Genomic DNA, 16589 nt, shown 5'->3' on the forward strand with positions numbered 1-16589 from the left:
AATGCTCAACCAAATCTTCAAATCTTCAACCCCAAAGTGTGGTGTAGAAACCTAGTCTCCAAACATGATGAAAAACTGCCAAAGATGTCTATTACAAACCCTAAAAGAGTATTTATATCATTCCAAAAACGGGAACAAAATCTGGACAATAATACCCTCATGCTACTCGCATGTTGTGTTGTAGGTGCAACATGCTAGTCGTATGTTGTGCCAAAACCGTAGCAGGTTGTGCCAATTTCTCTGTCACCATGTGCTGCACCAAGTGCTACTCACGGGTTCAACATGCTGCACCAAGTGCTATTCGTAGATGCTGCATGCACAACATGCTGCACCAAGTGCTACTCGCGGGTTCAACATGCAGCATGTGCTATTAACAGATGCTGCCAGAAAGTGTAGATTGTTCTATTTTTGCTCTATTTTGGTCCGATTTGCTCTCCGGGCATCTTATTCTACAAAACAACATAAATACACAAAAAAGTAACAACAAAAGTGCTTAAAGAGTCACAAAAGCTTAAGGAATTAGCATCGAATATCCCGTAATTTCATGACTCATCAGTTATGCAAAAAAGAATTATATTTGTTTTATATGATAAACGAAAAGGTCGTCACGATGGAAAATTTTTAGCAGATTCAATGTCTACCATTATAAGATTTCTTAACATTTATAGACAAACACTTTGTATTGCTTTAGATAATGCTTCTAATAATACAAAGGCGATTGGTCTTTTAAAAAGAGAATTAAACCCTCTGCTAAAAAATATTTTTCATATGAGATGTAGTTGTCACATTTTAAACTTAATTGTTAAAGATGGTCTTGTGCATTTTGACGATTCTATTCAAAAAGTTAGAGAGACAGCTGTGTTTCTTTTTTGTAATGCTAATAGGGGAAGACTTAGAGATTTTAAGAATTGTTGTGTAGAAAATAATCTTAGAACTAGAAAAATTCAAGTAGAAATTGAGACTAGGTAGAACTACATTTACATTATGCTAAGAGTATAGGATTTCCACACAATAAGTTCATAACAAATATAATATTAATAATGATGATTAGTTAAATTTTACGCATTGGGGAGATGTTAAGGAATGTGTTGAACTCTTAGAAATTTTTTATAATGCAATTCTTGCTTGTCTAAACAATTCTATCCCACGGTAATCGAAATTTTAGCCTACTTAGCGGAAATAACTAGAGGTTTACAAGAGTATAAATATAAACCCGGTTATCAAGCGGATATTTTTTTATATGACAACAAAATTTAAGAAGTATACACGTATATGTTGTATTGCTGACTTGTTGTAAGCTTGTTAATCAGTAAATATATAAACATTACTTAGAAACTTATATAACATATGTAAATATACCTACAATATACTAATAAATACTAATATATATATATATATATATACACATACCAAAAAAGAGGTTTTGGACATGTTTGAATCAGACCGATTCAGGTTTCGAGTTTTTAGCCGGTTCCGGTTTGTTAACCGGTTACCGGTTTGGTCCTGTTCAAACCGGTTAACAGGTTTAGTCACGGCTCATTATTTATCTCAAGATTTTTTTCATGAGAACATTACACCAAAATTTGCATCATAGTAATAGTGTTGGTAGTGAAGACGTGACTTTGATTTGCATGACAGAATCCAGGGAATGCAATTTTAATTTAGAGGAGTTGATAAATCATCGCAAATTAAAGATGGTTAATTTTAGAAAGGGATGACAAGATCAATGGTAAAAAGAATGGTCTCAAATTGAGAAGCAATGTTACAAGCTTTCTTTTGTCATACATGCTTGTGTCAATAAATTTGAAGCTCACATTTCAGTGAAATTATAATGAGGACTACATTTTACTCCAAGATCAATATAAGTTTCAGGATTAAATGAAAGGAGATGGGCATGTGTTTGCATTAAGAACCCTCTTAATTTATTTCTCTTATGTTTGCTTTCCCAATTTCATTTCAACCTTTTGAATTCAGTGTAACTCCGTTTTGTAATTCTTTCTCTTATTGATAACTTTAGTTGAGAGTGATTATTTTAAAGAGAAGAGTGGAGGTTTCATTTTACACCGTTAATTAACAAAGTAAGGAGGCAAAAAATATTTTTGAATTGATCAAGTTAGGGTATGAGAAAAGTATTCTTCTCCACCTCATGTGCTAGCACGCTCAATTGTTAAAAGATAGGGGAGTCGATGGACCGGGTTGGTTCGAATTTTTTAAATACCAAATAAAATTAATTGTGTCGAATTTTTAAATTTATACACCAAATCAAACCAATAAAATTCGGGTTTTTCAACCTAGGGTTTTCTCGGTTTTGTCGGGTTTTTTGGGGGGAAAATCTTCATACAAAACTTTTAACTTTTACTTCAAATATTTCTTTAGTCCTAGTAAGATACAACTATATAATTAAGAATTAAGGAATTTCTTAAAAAAATAATACAAAATGTGAGATGAGTGACGACATTGTATTAAAATATTCAACAAAAAAATAATAAAATCGGTTAAAATGAATATTGTTAATTAATAAGTCATAAAGAAAATGACCATAATCTAAAAGTACTAAGTCATGATAAAATAAGTATCGCTAATAAGTATTAATTACATGACAAAGAAAAAAAATTATGTTATGTATTTTCACTATCTAAACTAATTATGCAAAACTAAAGAATAGATATCCAACATTATTGTCATTCCTAGTGGTAGAATTGAATTTTTTTTGTTAGCATTAGTGTTGAGCTGGTTTCGGTTTGGACTTTATTTGAGTTACTAACATCCAAGGGATATAAAACTTATTGACATTCAAAATTCTAAGTTCAAGCTCGAAATATAATATGATAAAAGACAAAAAACTACGAAAAAAATTTAAGTAATATTTATAAATTACATTACAAATAAATATTTTTATGTATAAAATATTTTTAAAAGTGAATACATATAGTGTCAGGTTGGTTTGATTCGGTTTGACTTTTTTTAGCTAAAACCAAACCAAACCAATTATGGTCGAGTTTTTTTCACACCAAATCAAACCACTAGTAGAGTTTTCTTCTCGGTTTCATTCGGTTTATCGGTTTGGTGCGGTTTGTCGGTTTACTTTGTACACCCCTATTAAAATATATCAATCTTTTTAATAAAAATATGACACTATTCATGAACTCTCTGTTCAAAGAAAGAAAGTTAAATACTTATTTACATAAATTAAATGTAGAAGGAAATCATGTTTTAAATTTTATTATACATACTCACATAAAGAGACCAATTTTTTAAAATTATTTTCTTCCATTACACGTTAAGAAAAAGAAAAAGATATAGTTATACCTATATGGCTTATACAAAACTCAAGTGTTTTTAGAAATGAAAACTTTCAGGAGATGAAGAGTAGATAGAAATGTAAAATGAAGTGTTAATAATAAAACACATTAAAATTTGAAGTATAATCTATATGAATTTTTATATTAAGAATAATTTTAAAATACTTTTATTATTATTATTATTATTATTAACTTTATATATATATATATATATATATATATATATATATATATATATATATATATATATATATATAAAAGAGGTCTTTTAGGACCGCGCTTTACTAGTAAGTAATTAAGTTAAACGAGGACCAAAGTGTGACCTGCCTAGTAAATGCAAGTGATAAAGCCCCTAACTAATTTATCCCTAATATTGATGGCTAAGTTAGCGTTTGGCCATAGATTCCCCAAAAAAAAACATTTGGGTGAAATTTTTCAAATTTTGAAAATGTGTTTGTCCATAGTTTTCCAAACATATTTCACATTTAAAAAAAATATGTATATATAGCAAACTTGAAACATGTCTTATACCCATAAATTCTAAAAACGATCAAGAATACCCAATCATAACAAACATACTTGTTAATCCCAAAATATTTCTATGTGTTTTAAGTTTGTTGCTGAATTTGGTTTCAGTACTCTTATCTTACTAATTTTGTAATTTTATTGTTGAATAAATCTCAATTTGTGATTTTTTTTTATTGAATCACACTATTTTCTGCATTTCAATTTGTGCAAATGTGAGACGCCTTTGGATATGGAGACTCAATAATTAGTTATTGGACATTACAAGCAGTGACAATTTTTGGGATTAAAACATTAGTCACTGAAAAAATATAGAAAGGCCAATAGATAAATCTTGGCCCCAAAACAGATTTGAACTAGAAGATTTTTTTTTTCAAAATCTGTTAACTGACCAAACACAGATTTGAAAAAATATTTTTAAAATATGTTCCAAAATCTATGGCGAAGCGGGAGCTAAATATCTTTAAAGTTGTGAAGCATATTACTAGCTACCACGTATACCAACCACCAAACCGCCACCTCATCATGGCGGAGCGCCTCCTAGGGTTTTGCCGCCTATCATTTTTCCACCTCTAGTCGCTCGGCCACCTGGCATTTTGCTTCCACTCACGAGGCCACCTAGCATTTTGCTTCCACTCACGAGGACACCTAGCTTTCCGTCTCCCGTCATCAAGCCACCATCTGGTATTTTACCACCTATAGTCAATCCTCCAATTGTAATGCCTCCAATCACCAATCTGCCTAGCATATCGCCTCCAGTCACCAAGCCACCGGCATCCTGCCACTTGTCACTAGGCCACCTGGCATTCTTCTACCTATAATAAACCCTCCTGAAATTATTCCACCAATTACAAACCCTCTTGGAATTATTCCACCAATAACAAATCCTCCCGGAGAAGGCCATATGCTGGTGGATATCCACCCTACGGGCCTCCTGATGGTGGAGGCAGACCAGGTGGCAATAGGGGAAGAGGCATTCCTGGTAGTATCCCGCCACCAGCCATGTGTCCTATAGACGCATTGAAACTTGGGCTTTGTCTTGATGTACTTAGAGGATTAGTGCATGTAGGAATTGTAGGGTTTTGATCACTACTAAAAAAAAGGAAAAAATCGTTGACAAAAAACGACATCCAGCGTTGGTTTTTTTAATGAAACCGACGGGAAACCGACCTTTTAAGGTCCGTTGGTTTTCATAGCCTCGCTTTTGGAAAATCGACGGACCACGTCGGTTTTTTCTGACGGACTGCGTCGGTTACGTACTCCGTCGGGTTTTATTCAAAAAATTAAAAAAATCGACGGACAGAGTCGGTTTTATTAATTTATGATTTTTTATATTATATATAAATAATATATATTTTATGAAAAAAATGACGCATTGCGTCAGTTTTTCATATAAGTTTTTTATTTTAATTAAAAAACCGACACAGCGCGTTTTTTTTTATAAAATTTAAGAATTAATTTCCAGAAAACTGACGGACAGAGTCGATTTTCTGTAAAATCTGCAAAATTAATTTCCATAAAACTGACGGACTGAGTCGGTTTTCTTGAAAGTTTCTAGCATGCAAATCATGCATTTTAGTATTGACGTTATAGAAATACTATAACTTAACAATTCTAACTTTGAAAAACACGATTCCAACCAATTCTAACTTTAAATTCTCAATAACAATTCTAACTTTAATAACTTATGGATTCTAACTTTAATTCTAAAAATTGAGAAGTAAATCTACTCAATTAAAGTCTAAATTTTAGTTTTGAGGTTATAGAAATATTATAAATTAATAATTCTAACATAACTTAATAATTATAACTTTGAAAAGCATAATTCCAACCAATTCTAAAAATTGAAAAGTAAATCTAGAGAAATAAAATCTACATTTTAGTATTGAGGTTATAGAAATACTATAACTTAATAATTCTAACTTTGAAAAGCACAATCCCAACCAATTCTAACTTTGAATTCTCAATAACAATTCTAACTTTAATAACTTATGGATTCTAACTTTAATTGTAAAAATTGAAAAGTAAATCTAGTCAAATAAAGTTTACATTTTAGTTTTGAGGTTATAGAAATATTATAACTTAATAATTCTAACATAACTTAATAATTCTAACTTTGAAAAGCACAATCCCAACCAATTCTAACTTTGAATTCTCAATAACAATTCTAACTTTAATAACTTATGGATTCTAACTTTAATTGTAAAAATTGAAAAGTAAATCTAGTCAAATAAAGTTTACATTTTAGTTTTGAGGTTATAGAAATATTATAACTTAATAATTCTAACATAACTTAATAATTATAACTTTGAAAAGCACAATCCCAACTAATTCTAACTTTGAATTCTCAATAACAATTCTAACTTTAATAACTTATGGATTCTAACTTTAATTCTAAAAATTGAAAAATAAATCTAGTCAAATAAAGTCTACATTTTAGTTTTGAGGTTATAGAAATATTATAACTTAATAATTCTAACTTTGAAAAGCACAATTCCAACCAATTCTAAAAATTGAAAAGTAAATTTAGAGAAATAAAATCTACATTTTAGTATTGAGGTTATAGAAATACTATAACTTAACAATTCTAACTTTGAAAAGCACAATCTCAACCAATTCTAATTTTGAATGATCAATAACAATTCTAATAACTTATCGAATTCTAACAAAAATCACAATCCAACAAAAAAAAAACTAGGCAAATAATTAAAGTATACATTTTTGCACATATTCACCATCAATAATGGTACAAGGAATGATAACTAAGCTAACACAAATACATTAACAAAGAACATGAAATATAGCACAATCTCAAGCCAAAAAGAAATGACAACTAAACTAGCCAAACAAAGTTTACATTTTTTTTTACAAATTCAACATTAACAACATTGCAAATGATGTTTAACAAAGCTAAATAGATTAGCATTAGGCCTAAAATCTACAAATAAAACTAAAATTGAAAGAATTTTAAAATCCCTAATTTAAGAGAAACTAACCTCAATTAATTAATTTCAAAGCGGGTCTGGGGTTGGTGGGGACGGGTTGCGCAAGCAGCGGCGTTGGGCAGCGGGGAAATGGGCGGCGGGGCTGGGCAGGGAGGGGGACGGCGGGTAGCTAGGGTTTGAGGGGAGTGGGAGTTTAATTGGGAAGAGGAGAAGAAATGGTTATGAAAACCCGTCTGGAATGTTTTTAAAGAAAAACCGACGGACAAAACCGACCCTGTCCGTCAATATTTCCCGCACGTTTGACCAGATTTGACCCAAAAATTAAAAAAAAAAAAAAAGGAAACCGACCCTGTCCGTCGGTTTCCTAAAAGAAATTGTTTATTATTTTTTAAAAAAACAAATTGAATTTAATATTATTTAAAATATTTTTAAAAATAAAACCGACGTCGTCCGTCGGTTTTATATTAATTATTATTTTATTTTTTAAATAAAATCGACATGGGACGTCAGTTTTTTTTTTTGCGGATATATAATTTAAAATTTTTATGAAAATAACCTCTGTCAATTTTTAAATTAAAAAAATAAAATAAAAAATAGAAATACACAAAACCGACGCACTGAGTCGGTTTTCCATCAGTTTTTCAAAGAGACGCAGTCCGTCGATTTTTTGTCCGTCGAATTTTGCCAGTTTTTTAGTAGTGGATATTGGTAAATGGGAAATGATGGGATGAAAAGTGAAGGGTGTAAAAGGTCTCTTTTGTTTTGGTTAAGTCATTTGTCCCACATAGGAAAAAGAGACGAAAAGATAGGTGTATATATTACATTACAACTTCTCTAGTTGCTAAAAGGGTTCAGTGTAATCTGATTTTACTAAGTTTTTACAGATTGTGTTGTAAATTTATTTAAAACTCATACAGACTATTTTGCTAACAGGAATAGGGAATCCAGTGGAACATATATGCTGCCCAGTGTTGCAAGGACTACTAAAGCTAGAAACTGCTATTTGTCTATGCACAACCATAAGGCTTAAACTTCTTAACCTTAATATCTTCCTTTCGCTGGCACTTTCAGTTCTTGCAACATGTGGTTTAACTCCTCCTCCTGATTTTGTGTCTTCCACTTGTTTGAACTAGGGTTTTTGTTATGTTGTTCTTTTATTGTAGTATTGTGCAAGGTAAGAGATAAAAATGCAAATAATTACGATTTCTTTAGTCTTGTTTTTTCTCGAGGTGTAAAACAAGAGCTAGCTTAACAGTTGACTCTTCTATATCCAAATAGCAGTAGGTTGAGGCTCTTCATCGACACTTTTATTGTCACCTTCAATGTCTCTTGTTCTTCCACTCCAATCATTTGTGCAATATACTCTTCATCCGTGTAAGTTTCGAGGATTGAAAGTGCTGCTTCAAACTCCGTACGTATAAGTGTTAGCTTCCATTGCTTGATTGGTGTTACGAGATGGGATTTGGGCTATAAGTGATGATACCCTGCCAATATCCTCAACAAATTCTAAATTTTCACTATTAGCATTGGGTTGTCATTTGTAGGTAGAATTCCATTATTTCTTCAAAACGATATTTGAATTATAGAGAGATAATTTTATGAAGAGTGTACCGTTATAACGAATGTCACTGCTGTTGTAGGTAGAATGTTGTAATAGAGAAGTAAAATATAACATGAAAAATCGGTTTCGGAGAAAATCAGACCATTATAGTGAAATGTTATTATAACGAATGACAATTATAGAGAGGTTTGATTGTATTGATAGTCAACAGTAGTTTTGGTTTACTATGGGATTTAATTTCTTGAATAGAATGTAATATATGACCATCACCCGCTTAAATAAGGCAGGGAATAAATATTTGCGCAAGCCTAAACTATTATAATTATCGAATCCTGTTGTGAAAATACCGCACGTGTACTATCGAAGAGTTCAAAATTGACGTACAATAATATCTTGCTATATGGATCTAGTGTTATTTCGCTGAAACTAGGTTATAGTCATCAAATCTCTTGCTAGTACAATAATCTCTTCGGTGGGTCCAGCATAAACTATTAAATAATTAAAATAAAGTGATTTTTTTGGGGACATTTTGATTCCGAACTTCATGCGATGAAGTGCAATGAAAACTTAAGAAGAAGAGAAGGCAGGTGGGCAGCTAATGGAAGACAAATGATGTGAGAAAATAGAAATGAGAGTTGAAACTCATTGGCTGAAAAAGGTCAAAAGAGCATGACTTTTCGTTGGCTCATTCACGCACTAATTTAGTGTGTGAAAGCAAACTTTATTTTTACAGTTTGGTCCTTTCACGCACTAAATTAGTGCGTGAAACCTATTTATATATATATTTTTGTATTAGTTTGATTCAACTTTTTTTATTTTGTCCTATAAAAGTCGTGGATTCCATAGATAAGGATAAAAGAAAAATGGCAACCCTACGACAAATAGACTTCTATATGGTAAAGTACAAAATCAAGCTTATGAGATTCAAAGAGGAACTTATTTCAAGATACTCGATCAATTCCACTTATTACACAACCATAACAACAAAGAGTTAATTACCACACACTGGAATATATTATCCTTACATGAGAAATGCATAGCTAGGTTGTTCAATTAGGACACTGGAAGCCAGATGGAACTTTTTTATCACAAGCATTGAGAAGAAGGCTTAGAGAAACAGGGACATTAAGGTTGATTCCAAGAACATTTGCATTAATGGCAATGCATAAACAAAGAGCAGCATCAAGATCAACAAGACCTTGAATGAGAGAACAACAAGGTTTCTTTGATGGATTTCCAATTTTAACTCCAAGTAAATTGCCAAGAACATTAGCACAAACACCTAATTTGAGAGTATCAATAGAGCACTTGTCTTGGGAGCTGAGGCTCGGGGTTGGCATCGGCGTCGGCATTGGTGTTGGCGTTGGCGTCGGTTTAGGCGATGCACTCACAAGAGAGAAAAAAAGAATGTTTACATGAAGAAAGAGAGCAAGGCGGGTGGTTTTCTTAGAAGCCATTTTCTACTGAGTAATTTTAAGTAGAATTTTGGGTTTGGTTGATATTGAAAAGAATATAGGAGGTGAGTATTTATAGAATGCAAAATTAAGCATCATGGTCAAGATACATACATATATATAGAGAGACAGAGAACACGTTGGAAGGTTGAAAATGAGAATAAGAAAAATTGAAGAGAAATAGTGTAAAATGATTATTACTAAATATATTTCAGAAAATAAAATAAAATTAGAAAAGTTACATAAGGTTGTAATGACATAATGTAATTACTGTCAATTCTCACCTCCCCTTGAAAATTGAAGAGTACACTGACACCCTTTGAATAACACTCAACTTCATGCTGCCTTGTTTAGACAAATATACTAAACTGTATAAATACACCCAACTACACACAAATCCATTCCTTAGGTGACTTTCCAAACAGGCTCCTAATATAAATTAAGTTGCAGAAACTATGTGTCAGGGGCGGCTCAACAAATTCAGGGGCTTAAAGTCAAACTGCAATATGAGGCCTTAATTTATTTTGTGTCATTTATATCAATGACAAATGTAGATGACTCAAAAACTATATTCAGAGATAATGTGAAGATGTAAATGAGTTAAAAAAAATTAACGAATCAATTATAATTTCTAATCTTTTTTTTTTAAACTCGTTTCATCCCAACTAAACCCGTCAACCGGTTCGGGTTAACCGGTTCAAACCGGTAACCGGAACCGGTTTCGGTTAACCGTTTATTATATACCGGTCCGGTTTCAATTTTGTTTGAACCATAACTGATTAAACCGGTAAAATCGGAACCGGACCGGTAAAATCGGTGGATTTTATTTTAAATAGAGTCGTTGGGCTGCTCTGTTGGACCGTTGGCTAACGGTCCATTTGCAAAAATGAACGTTGCCAAACGGTCCGAAACCCATTCCCCTCCCCCCCCCCCCCCCCAACCCCCAAACGTTTTTTAACACTTAAACCCATCCCCTACCCCTATATAAACCCCTCTCCATTTTTATTTTAATCCACATCAATTTACTCTTCTCTTTCTCTCAAATTTCAATTTCTCAATTATAGTTACTTTGCAACAATTAGCCACTTTAAATTTCTCTAAAATAAATATTATAATGTCTTATTATAGTTTCAATTATTAATTTTGCAATTATAATATTAATTGTTGGTGGAGTTGGTGATTTTGCAACAATCCGACGTAGATTTGGTGAATTTGCAATTCTAGCCACCTTCACTTTGTTGGAAATTAGTCTGGCAATTTGGTACCTTCATTCCAACTCTATATTTATTTTTCACAATTTAATTTTTTACAATTTATTTTCTTGTGATTTAAATTAATTCTATTTAATAATGGCGAAGAGATTTAGACACAGTACCGGTAGTAGTGGTATTATTAGGGGTAGGCTTAATGACGAAAAATTTGTGGAATAAACACCTAATTTAGGTGTTGATGTTGGTAGAAATAATCCACTTTTAGGCCATGAGGCAATGCAACAACATTATACCGACACTTTTAATGAAATTGATGATGATGATGAAATACAAGCCCCCGAAAATTTCATAGGAGATGCATGTCCTGCACAATCACATACACAAGACAAACGCCTAGAACTCGTAAGTCAACCGCTAAAATTTGGAAATTTATGACTAAAGCTAAATATACCCTATGTGGACAAGTATTTGCTTTTAGGCAAGAAACTAGTAAGGATGGTGGAACGGGTACACTAAATGCCCATATGAGAAAGAAACGTATGGATGTTTTGGGAGAGCAAACGGGTTCAAATGTGAGGGTATTCAAATGACGCTAGACCCACAAACCGGTAAAAATTTTAAGTATGACAAGAAAAATTAGCCTGTAGAAATAACTAAAATGGTAGCTTATGATTGTTTACCATTTTTCTTTCTTTCGGGTTTGGGGTTTGTTACTTACATTAAATGTTGTTATAATCCATTATTTGAGGGTATTCCTAGAAGTACTTATAGAGCGAATGTTATAGATTGTATAAAAAATATAAATTTTATTTGCTCCATGTATTTAATTCTTTAAATTGTAATGTTTCTCTTACCGCTGATTTGGGTCTTAGTCTTAACAAGTTAGATTTTTTTGCTATTACATGTCATTGGGTTGATAAAACTTGGGTTATACAAAAAAGAATTATATCTTTTTTATATGATGAACGAGAATGTCGTCATGATGGAAAAAATTTAGCGGATTTAATGTCTACTATTTTGAGATTTTTAACATATATAGAAAAATACTTTGTATTTCTTTAGATAATGCTTCTAATAATACAAAGACGATTGTTTTTTTAAAAAGAGAATTAAACCATCCGCTAAAAAATATTTTTCATGTGAGATGTAGTTGTCACACTTCAAACTTAATTGTTAAAGATGGTCCTGTGCGTTTTGACGATTCTATTCAAAAAGTTAGAGAGGGGGTTGCGTTTCTTTTTTGTAATGCTAATAGGGGAAGACTTAGAGATTTTAAGAATTGTTGTCTGAAAAATAATCTTAGACCTAGAAAAATTCAAGTAGAAATCTAGACTAGGTGAAACTACACTTATGTCACGCCCCCAACCTGGGCCTGGACGTAACACGGCACCCGGTGCCTGACTACATGTGACCGAGCGAACCAACCGGCTGGCTGAATCAACATGTGATACCAAAACATAACTAATTTATAAAATAAAACTAACACATGCTGATTAACTAAAAGTCTCACTGAAATATCATAATGCGGAAATATTTAGACAATCTGAACATATCTGAAAGTAGCCAACATGGCTAAACCAAACAATTGAACGACTGCCAACAATGCTAACATAATAAATATTTGACTGTTTGAACTGTGTCTATGAAGCCTCTAAGAGTATTGAATAATAGAGTTGTCTATAAACTGAAATAACTGGATAGCTGACAACGCCCCGAAGGAATTTGGGGCTCACCAGTAGCTGATACGTGCACTCTTAAATAGCTGAATCGTCAACCTGTATATCGTTGCCTGCATCGCGAGATGCATCCCCCCAAGCAATAAAAAGGGACATCAACACATTTTAATTGTACTGGTATGTAAAGCAACTGAAGCAATAAAATACTGAAGTTGAAACTGATAATTGTAACTGTAATAGCAAGGAAGTAGAGATATGAATACTCCCTGCTCTGTATCTGAATCATCTGTATTTTCAGTGTTTGTATATGTGGGGCCTCGACCCTTTAATAAATGCACGCTATGGCCTCGGCCTAGTAGTGCGTCAGTCAATGGCCTCGGCCATGTATACGTATACACAAGACTGTGTTGCGCCCTCGGGAAAAATCACATATGTATAATTATGGTTAATTAATAAGGACTGAGACCATAACAACAATGAACAATGCTGAACTGAAATAGACATGCTGGACTGAATTGAAAACACTGACTGCTTCTGAGCATACTTAATTTCTAGACTGACTCATGTGGTAACAATACATGTGTCTATAAAGATTACGTGTTGAGTTCATTATATTCAAATTGATAACCATGAACGAATTCTGTAACTGCAACCCTAGAAGATAACAGTTCTACAACATATCATAAAACTAGGGCTAAACTGTATTCTGAGTCAAATTACTGGCAAGTATGAAGAATGAGGCATAGGGAGAATCGTGAACATTCCCTAACGTAGATAGTTAGCCTCACATACCTTAATTCCATCCCTTGAGCGTAATACAATGTTCGTCTCCCCTTTCAACTTTGATCTATATCAATACAAACCAAAGGGATTCTATATTAGCAATAATATTCATGCTTTGGTCATCTAAGCATTTTATCAAACACTTAGTGGGCATAAAGCTCCACAATCTCCATTAATGGTGTTTCTTCACCCAATTCACAATCTATTACTTCTAGGTGATTCTACAATATCAATTAGATGTAATTAACATCATTCTCCATCACCCATATCATTATAACAATCTCAAGTCAATAATTCAAAACCTTACTATAGTTCGTGTAATTCTCTTTACTAAACCCATTTACTATTCTCCCAAGAACTCATCAATTCACTATTATGAATGATTAGAGTGTAGAAACATTACCTTTTTGACGTCCAATCCTCTTGAATTCAAGTTCTAGGGTTTCCATGCCCAACAATAATGTTCCACTCACAAATCTATTGATTAGAAGGGTTTACTCAAGTTAGAAAGAGATTAGGGATTTGAATTCAACCTAGAATCGTGATAACACTTACCTTGTATAGTTATTGAGGCTTGGGACTTGTTATTATTGACTTTAGGGTAATTTTTCGTGAATGGGATGCTGGGGAAATAAACCCCAAACCTTAGATATAACTAAAAACGTGTAACCCGACTTTTTGACCCGAATCTGACCCGATTCGCGATAGGTCCGCGATGCGGGACCATTGCATAATGTTCTGCAGCTCAATACTCAGACTTGAGCGATTGGACCGTGATGCGGGGCCATCGTACGCACCCCCACGCGCCTGAAAGAGCGACGGGTGTCGGTTCTGCATAGTGTTCGGTAAAATGGACATAACTTCTACAGAGGGAAATCTATTTCAAAGGGATACAACTTTCATATTTTAAGTTTCCTCAAATTACCAACGGATTTGCACCAAATTTGACTGGAAGACAAACGTATTGAAAATTTGACCGATTCTATCGAATTTTAAGTGCCTTACTATTAGCCATATTGAGACGATCATATCTCCTTGATCCGATCTCTGATTAGCTTGGTCCTTATATCGTTAGAAAGGTATTTTTACATACTACAACTTTTATTAAGGGTACTTTCCCAAATTCTCAACTAATCAAGGAGTTATCACTGTCCGAAGTAGGCCTATCAACCATTTTCGCAAAACGTTCAAATCTTCAGTTTTTACACTAAAACTCTAATTATATGAGTCTAAACTTAGTTCCAAGATATGGGGTGTTACAACTTACATTTTTCTACAACAAGAATATGAGTATAGGATTCCCATACAACAAGATCGCAACAAATATAATATTAATAATGATGATTGGTTAAATTTTACGCATTGGGAAGATATTAAGGAATGTGTTGAACTCTTAGAAATTTTTTATAATGCAACTCTTGCTTTTTCTAAAAATATTCTATCCCACGGTAACCGAAATTTTAGCCTATTTAGCGGAAATAGCTAGAGTTTTATAAGAGTATAAATATAAACCCGGCTATCAAGCGACTATTTTTGATATGACAACAAAATTTAAGAAGTATTTTTTCCCATCTCAACTTATTTATATTGGGTTCTGTTTTAAATCCTTGTTTAAAAGTGTCTTATGCTAAAGCATTGGTTGGTCAAATTTATACATATTTAGAAATTGAAGAGGATATTCAACCATATTTAGCTGAAGCCGAACTCACTATTGATGACGAGTTTAGAAACGTTTTTACTCATTATTCTAATTTGAAAGAACATGCTACACCTATTGCTCCACGCCCTTCTACTTCTCAAAGCAGCAAAAAGGACTTGTCGGGTTTAAAAGTTTTATATTCACATTCAACTCTTTCTTGTAGTGCAAACTTTGACAAATATTACTTTTATTTGATGCAGCCAGATGTTGATATCAAGGAACTAGATGAGTTGGACGTCTTATCATGGTGGAAGAAATACAAGGCAAGTCATCTGATACTCTCAAGAATTGCTCGAGATATCCTTACGGTTCAAGTATCAACCGTGGATTCAGAGAGTGCATTTAGCCAAGGAAGACAACAAATTGGAGACCGTAGACACTCGTTATCCAGCTTTAGCTTGCAAGTACTAGTGTACATTCGCGATTGGATTAGATTGGAGCGATGCAACCAAAACTTAGAAGCGGAGCAAGGCGAAGAGGAAGAGATTGAAGATTTGATATCAAGTGGACCGGACCAAATGGAAGACTTTGAAGATATCTCCATGGCCGAATGTGATATGGGGGAAATTAACCAAATGATTGAGAATTGGTAATTTTATTATTCTACTATTTCTTTGCAACTCATGTATTATTTGCAAGTTAAAAAAACTACTACTTGTAAATATATATATATATACATATATATATATACACGAATTCATAAACTTAGAAAAATGAATTAAACTTTACTTATAAACTTATATAACATATGTAAATATACCTAGTGGTTGAAAAGTGGTAGAACACCATTTTCGTTTGAAGGCTCAGTGACATTAGCTTGAAGTTCTTTACGAATACTTAAACTTGTTCATTAATAATTAATCAAAATTTAGTCAAAATGGCAACATTCATACAAAAAAAAACTTAATTAAATTGCATCATTCATTCATAACGTTAAGTAGATGAAAATACTTAACATACTAATTAATAAGAAAGCCAAACTTTTTAAAATACAATCATCAAAGTAAGAAAAAACTTAAAAAACATTCATCAATTAATGCCCTTGAGTTGATATTCCGCCACCACCGCGAGATGTGCCACCACCATAGAGGTACTTCCACCACTAAATTTTGCTCCATCACAAGAGGTACTTCCACCGTGAGATGTATTTTGACCACCATGCCGTAAGGGACACTTACACTTATCATGACCAACATAATTGCAAAATGAGCACTTTCGAGTGTATCTCCCCGGTGGAACATCCATTTCATTATGAATACGCGAGTATGCATTCTTTCTCAATTTATGGATAAATGCTTTATTTGCAACCATTGAAAGTGGATCTGATGGACAATAACTGTTACTGCCAAGTGGGTAGAACCTTCCAGCATACGTTCTTGCATAATTTTGAACTGTACATTCCTTAGCCATGTACAAGAAGGCATTCTTTCGCA

General features: G+C 32.9%; 1 protein-coding gene across 1 annotated transcript; it reads right to left on the reverse strand.

Annotated features, from left to right (window-relative positions):
- Positions 1 to 9248: 9248 nt before the first annotated feature.
- Positions 9249 to 9849, reverse strand: LOC132615871 (lipid transfer protein EARLI 1-like). Its single transcript, XM_060330468.1, has one exon. It carries the CDS (start codon positions 9788 to 9790, stop codon positions 9383 to 9385), a length of 408 nt encoding a protein of 135 aa, XP_060186451.1. The 5' UTR covers positions 9791 to 9849; the 3' UTR covers positions 9249 to 9382.
- Positions 9850 to 16589: the final 6740 nt, after the last annotated feature.

Source organism: Lycium barbarum, chromosome 10 (genome assembly GCF_019175385.1).
Source record: "Lycium barbarum isolate Lr01 chromosome 10, ASM1917538v2, whole genome shotgun sequence".
In the NCBI taxonomy this organism is placed as follows: Eukaryota; Viridiplantae; Streptophyta; class Magnoliopsida; order Solanales; family Solanaceae; genus Lycium; species Lycium barbarum.

Bases quoted from the DNA above. Each gene is read 5' to 3' on its own strand.
- LOC132615871 (XM_060330468.1), bottom strand. From the start codon at position 9,790: ATGGCTTCTAAGAAAACCACCCGCCTTGCTCTCTTTCTTCATGTAAAC.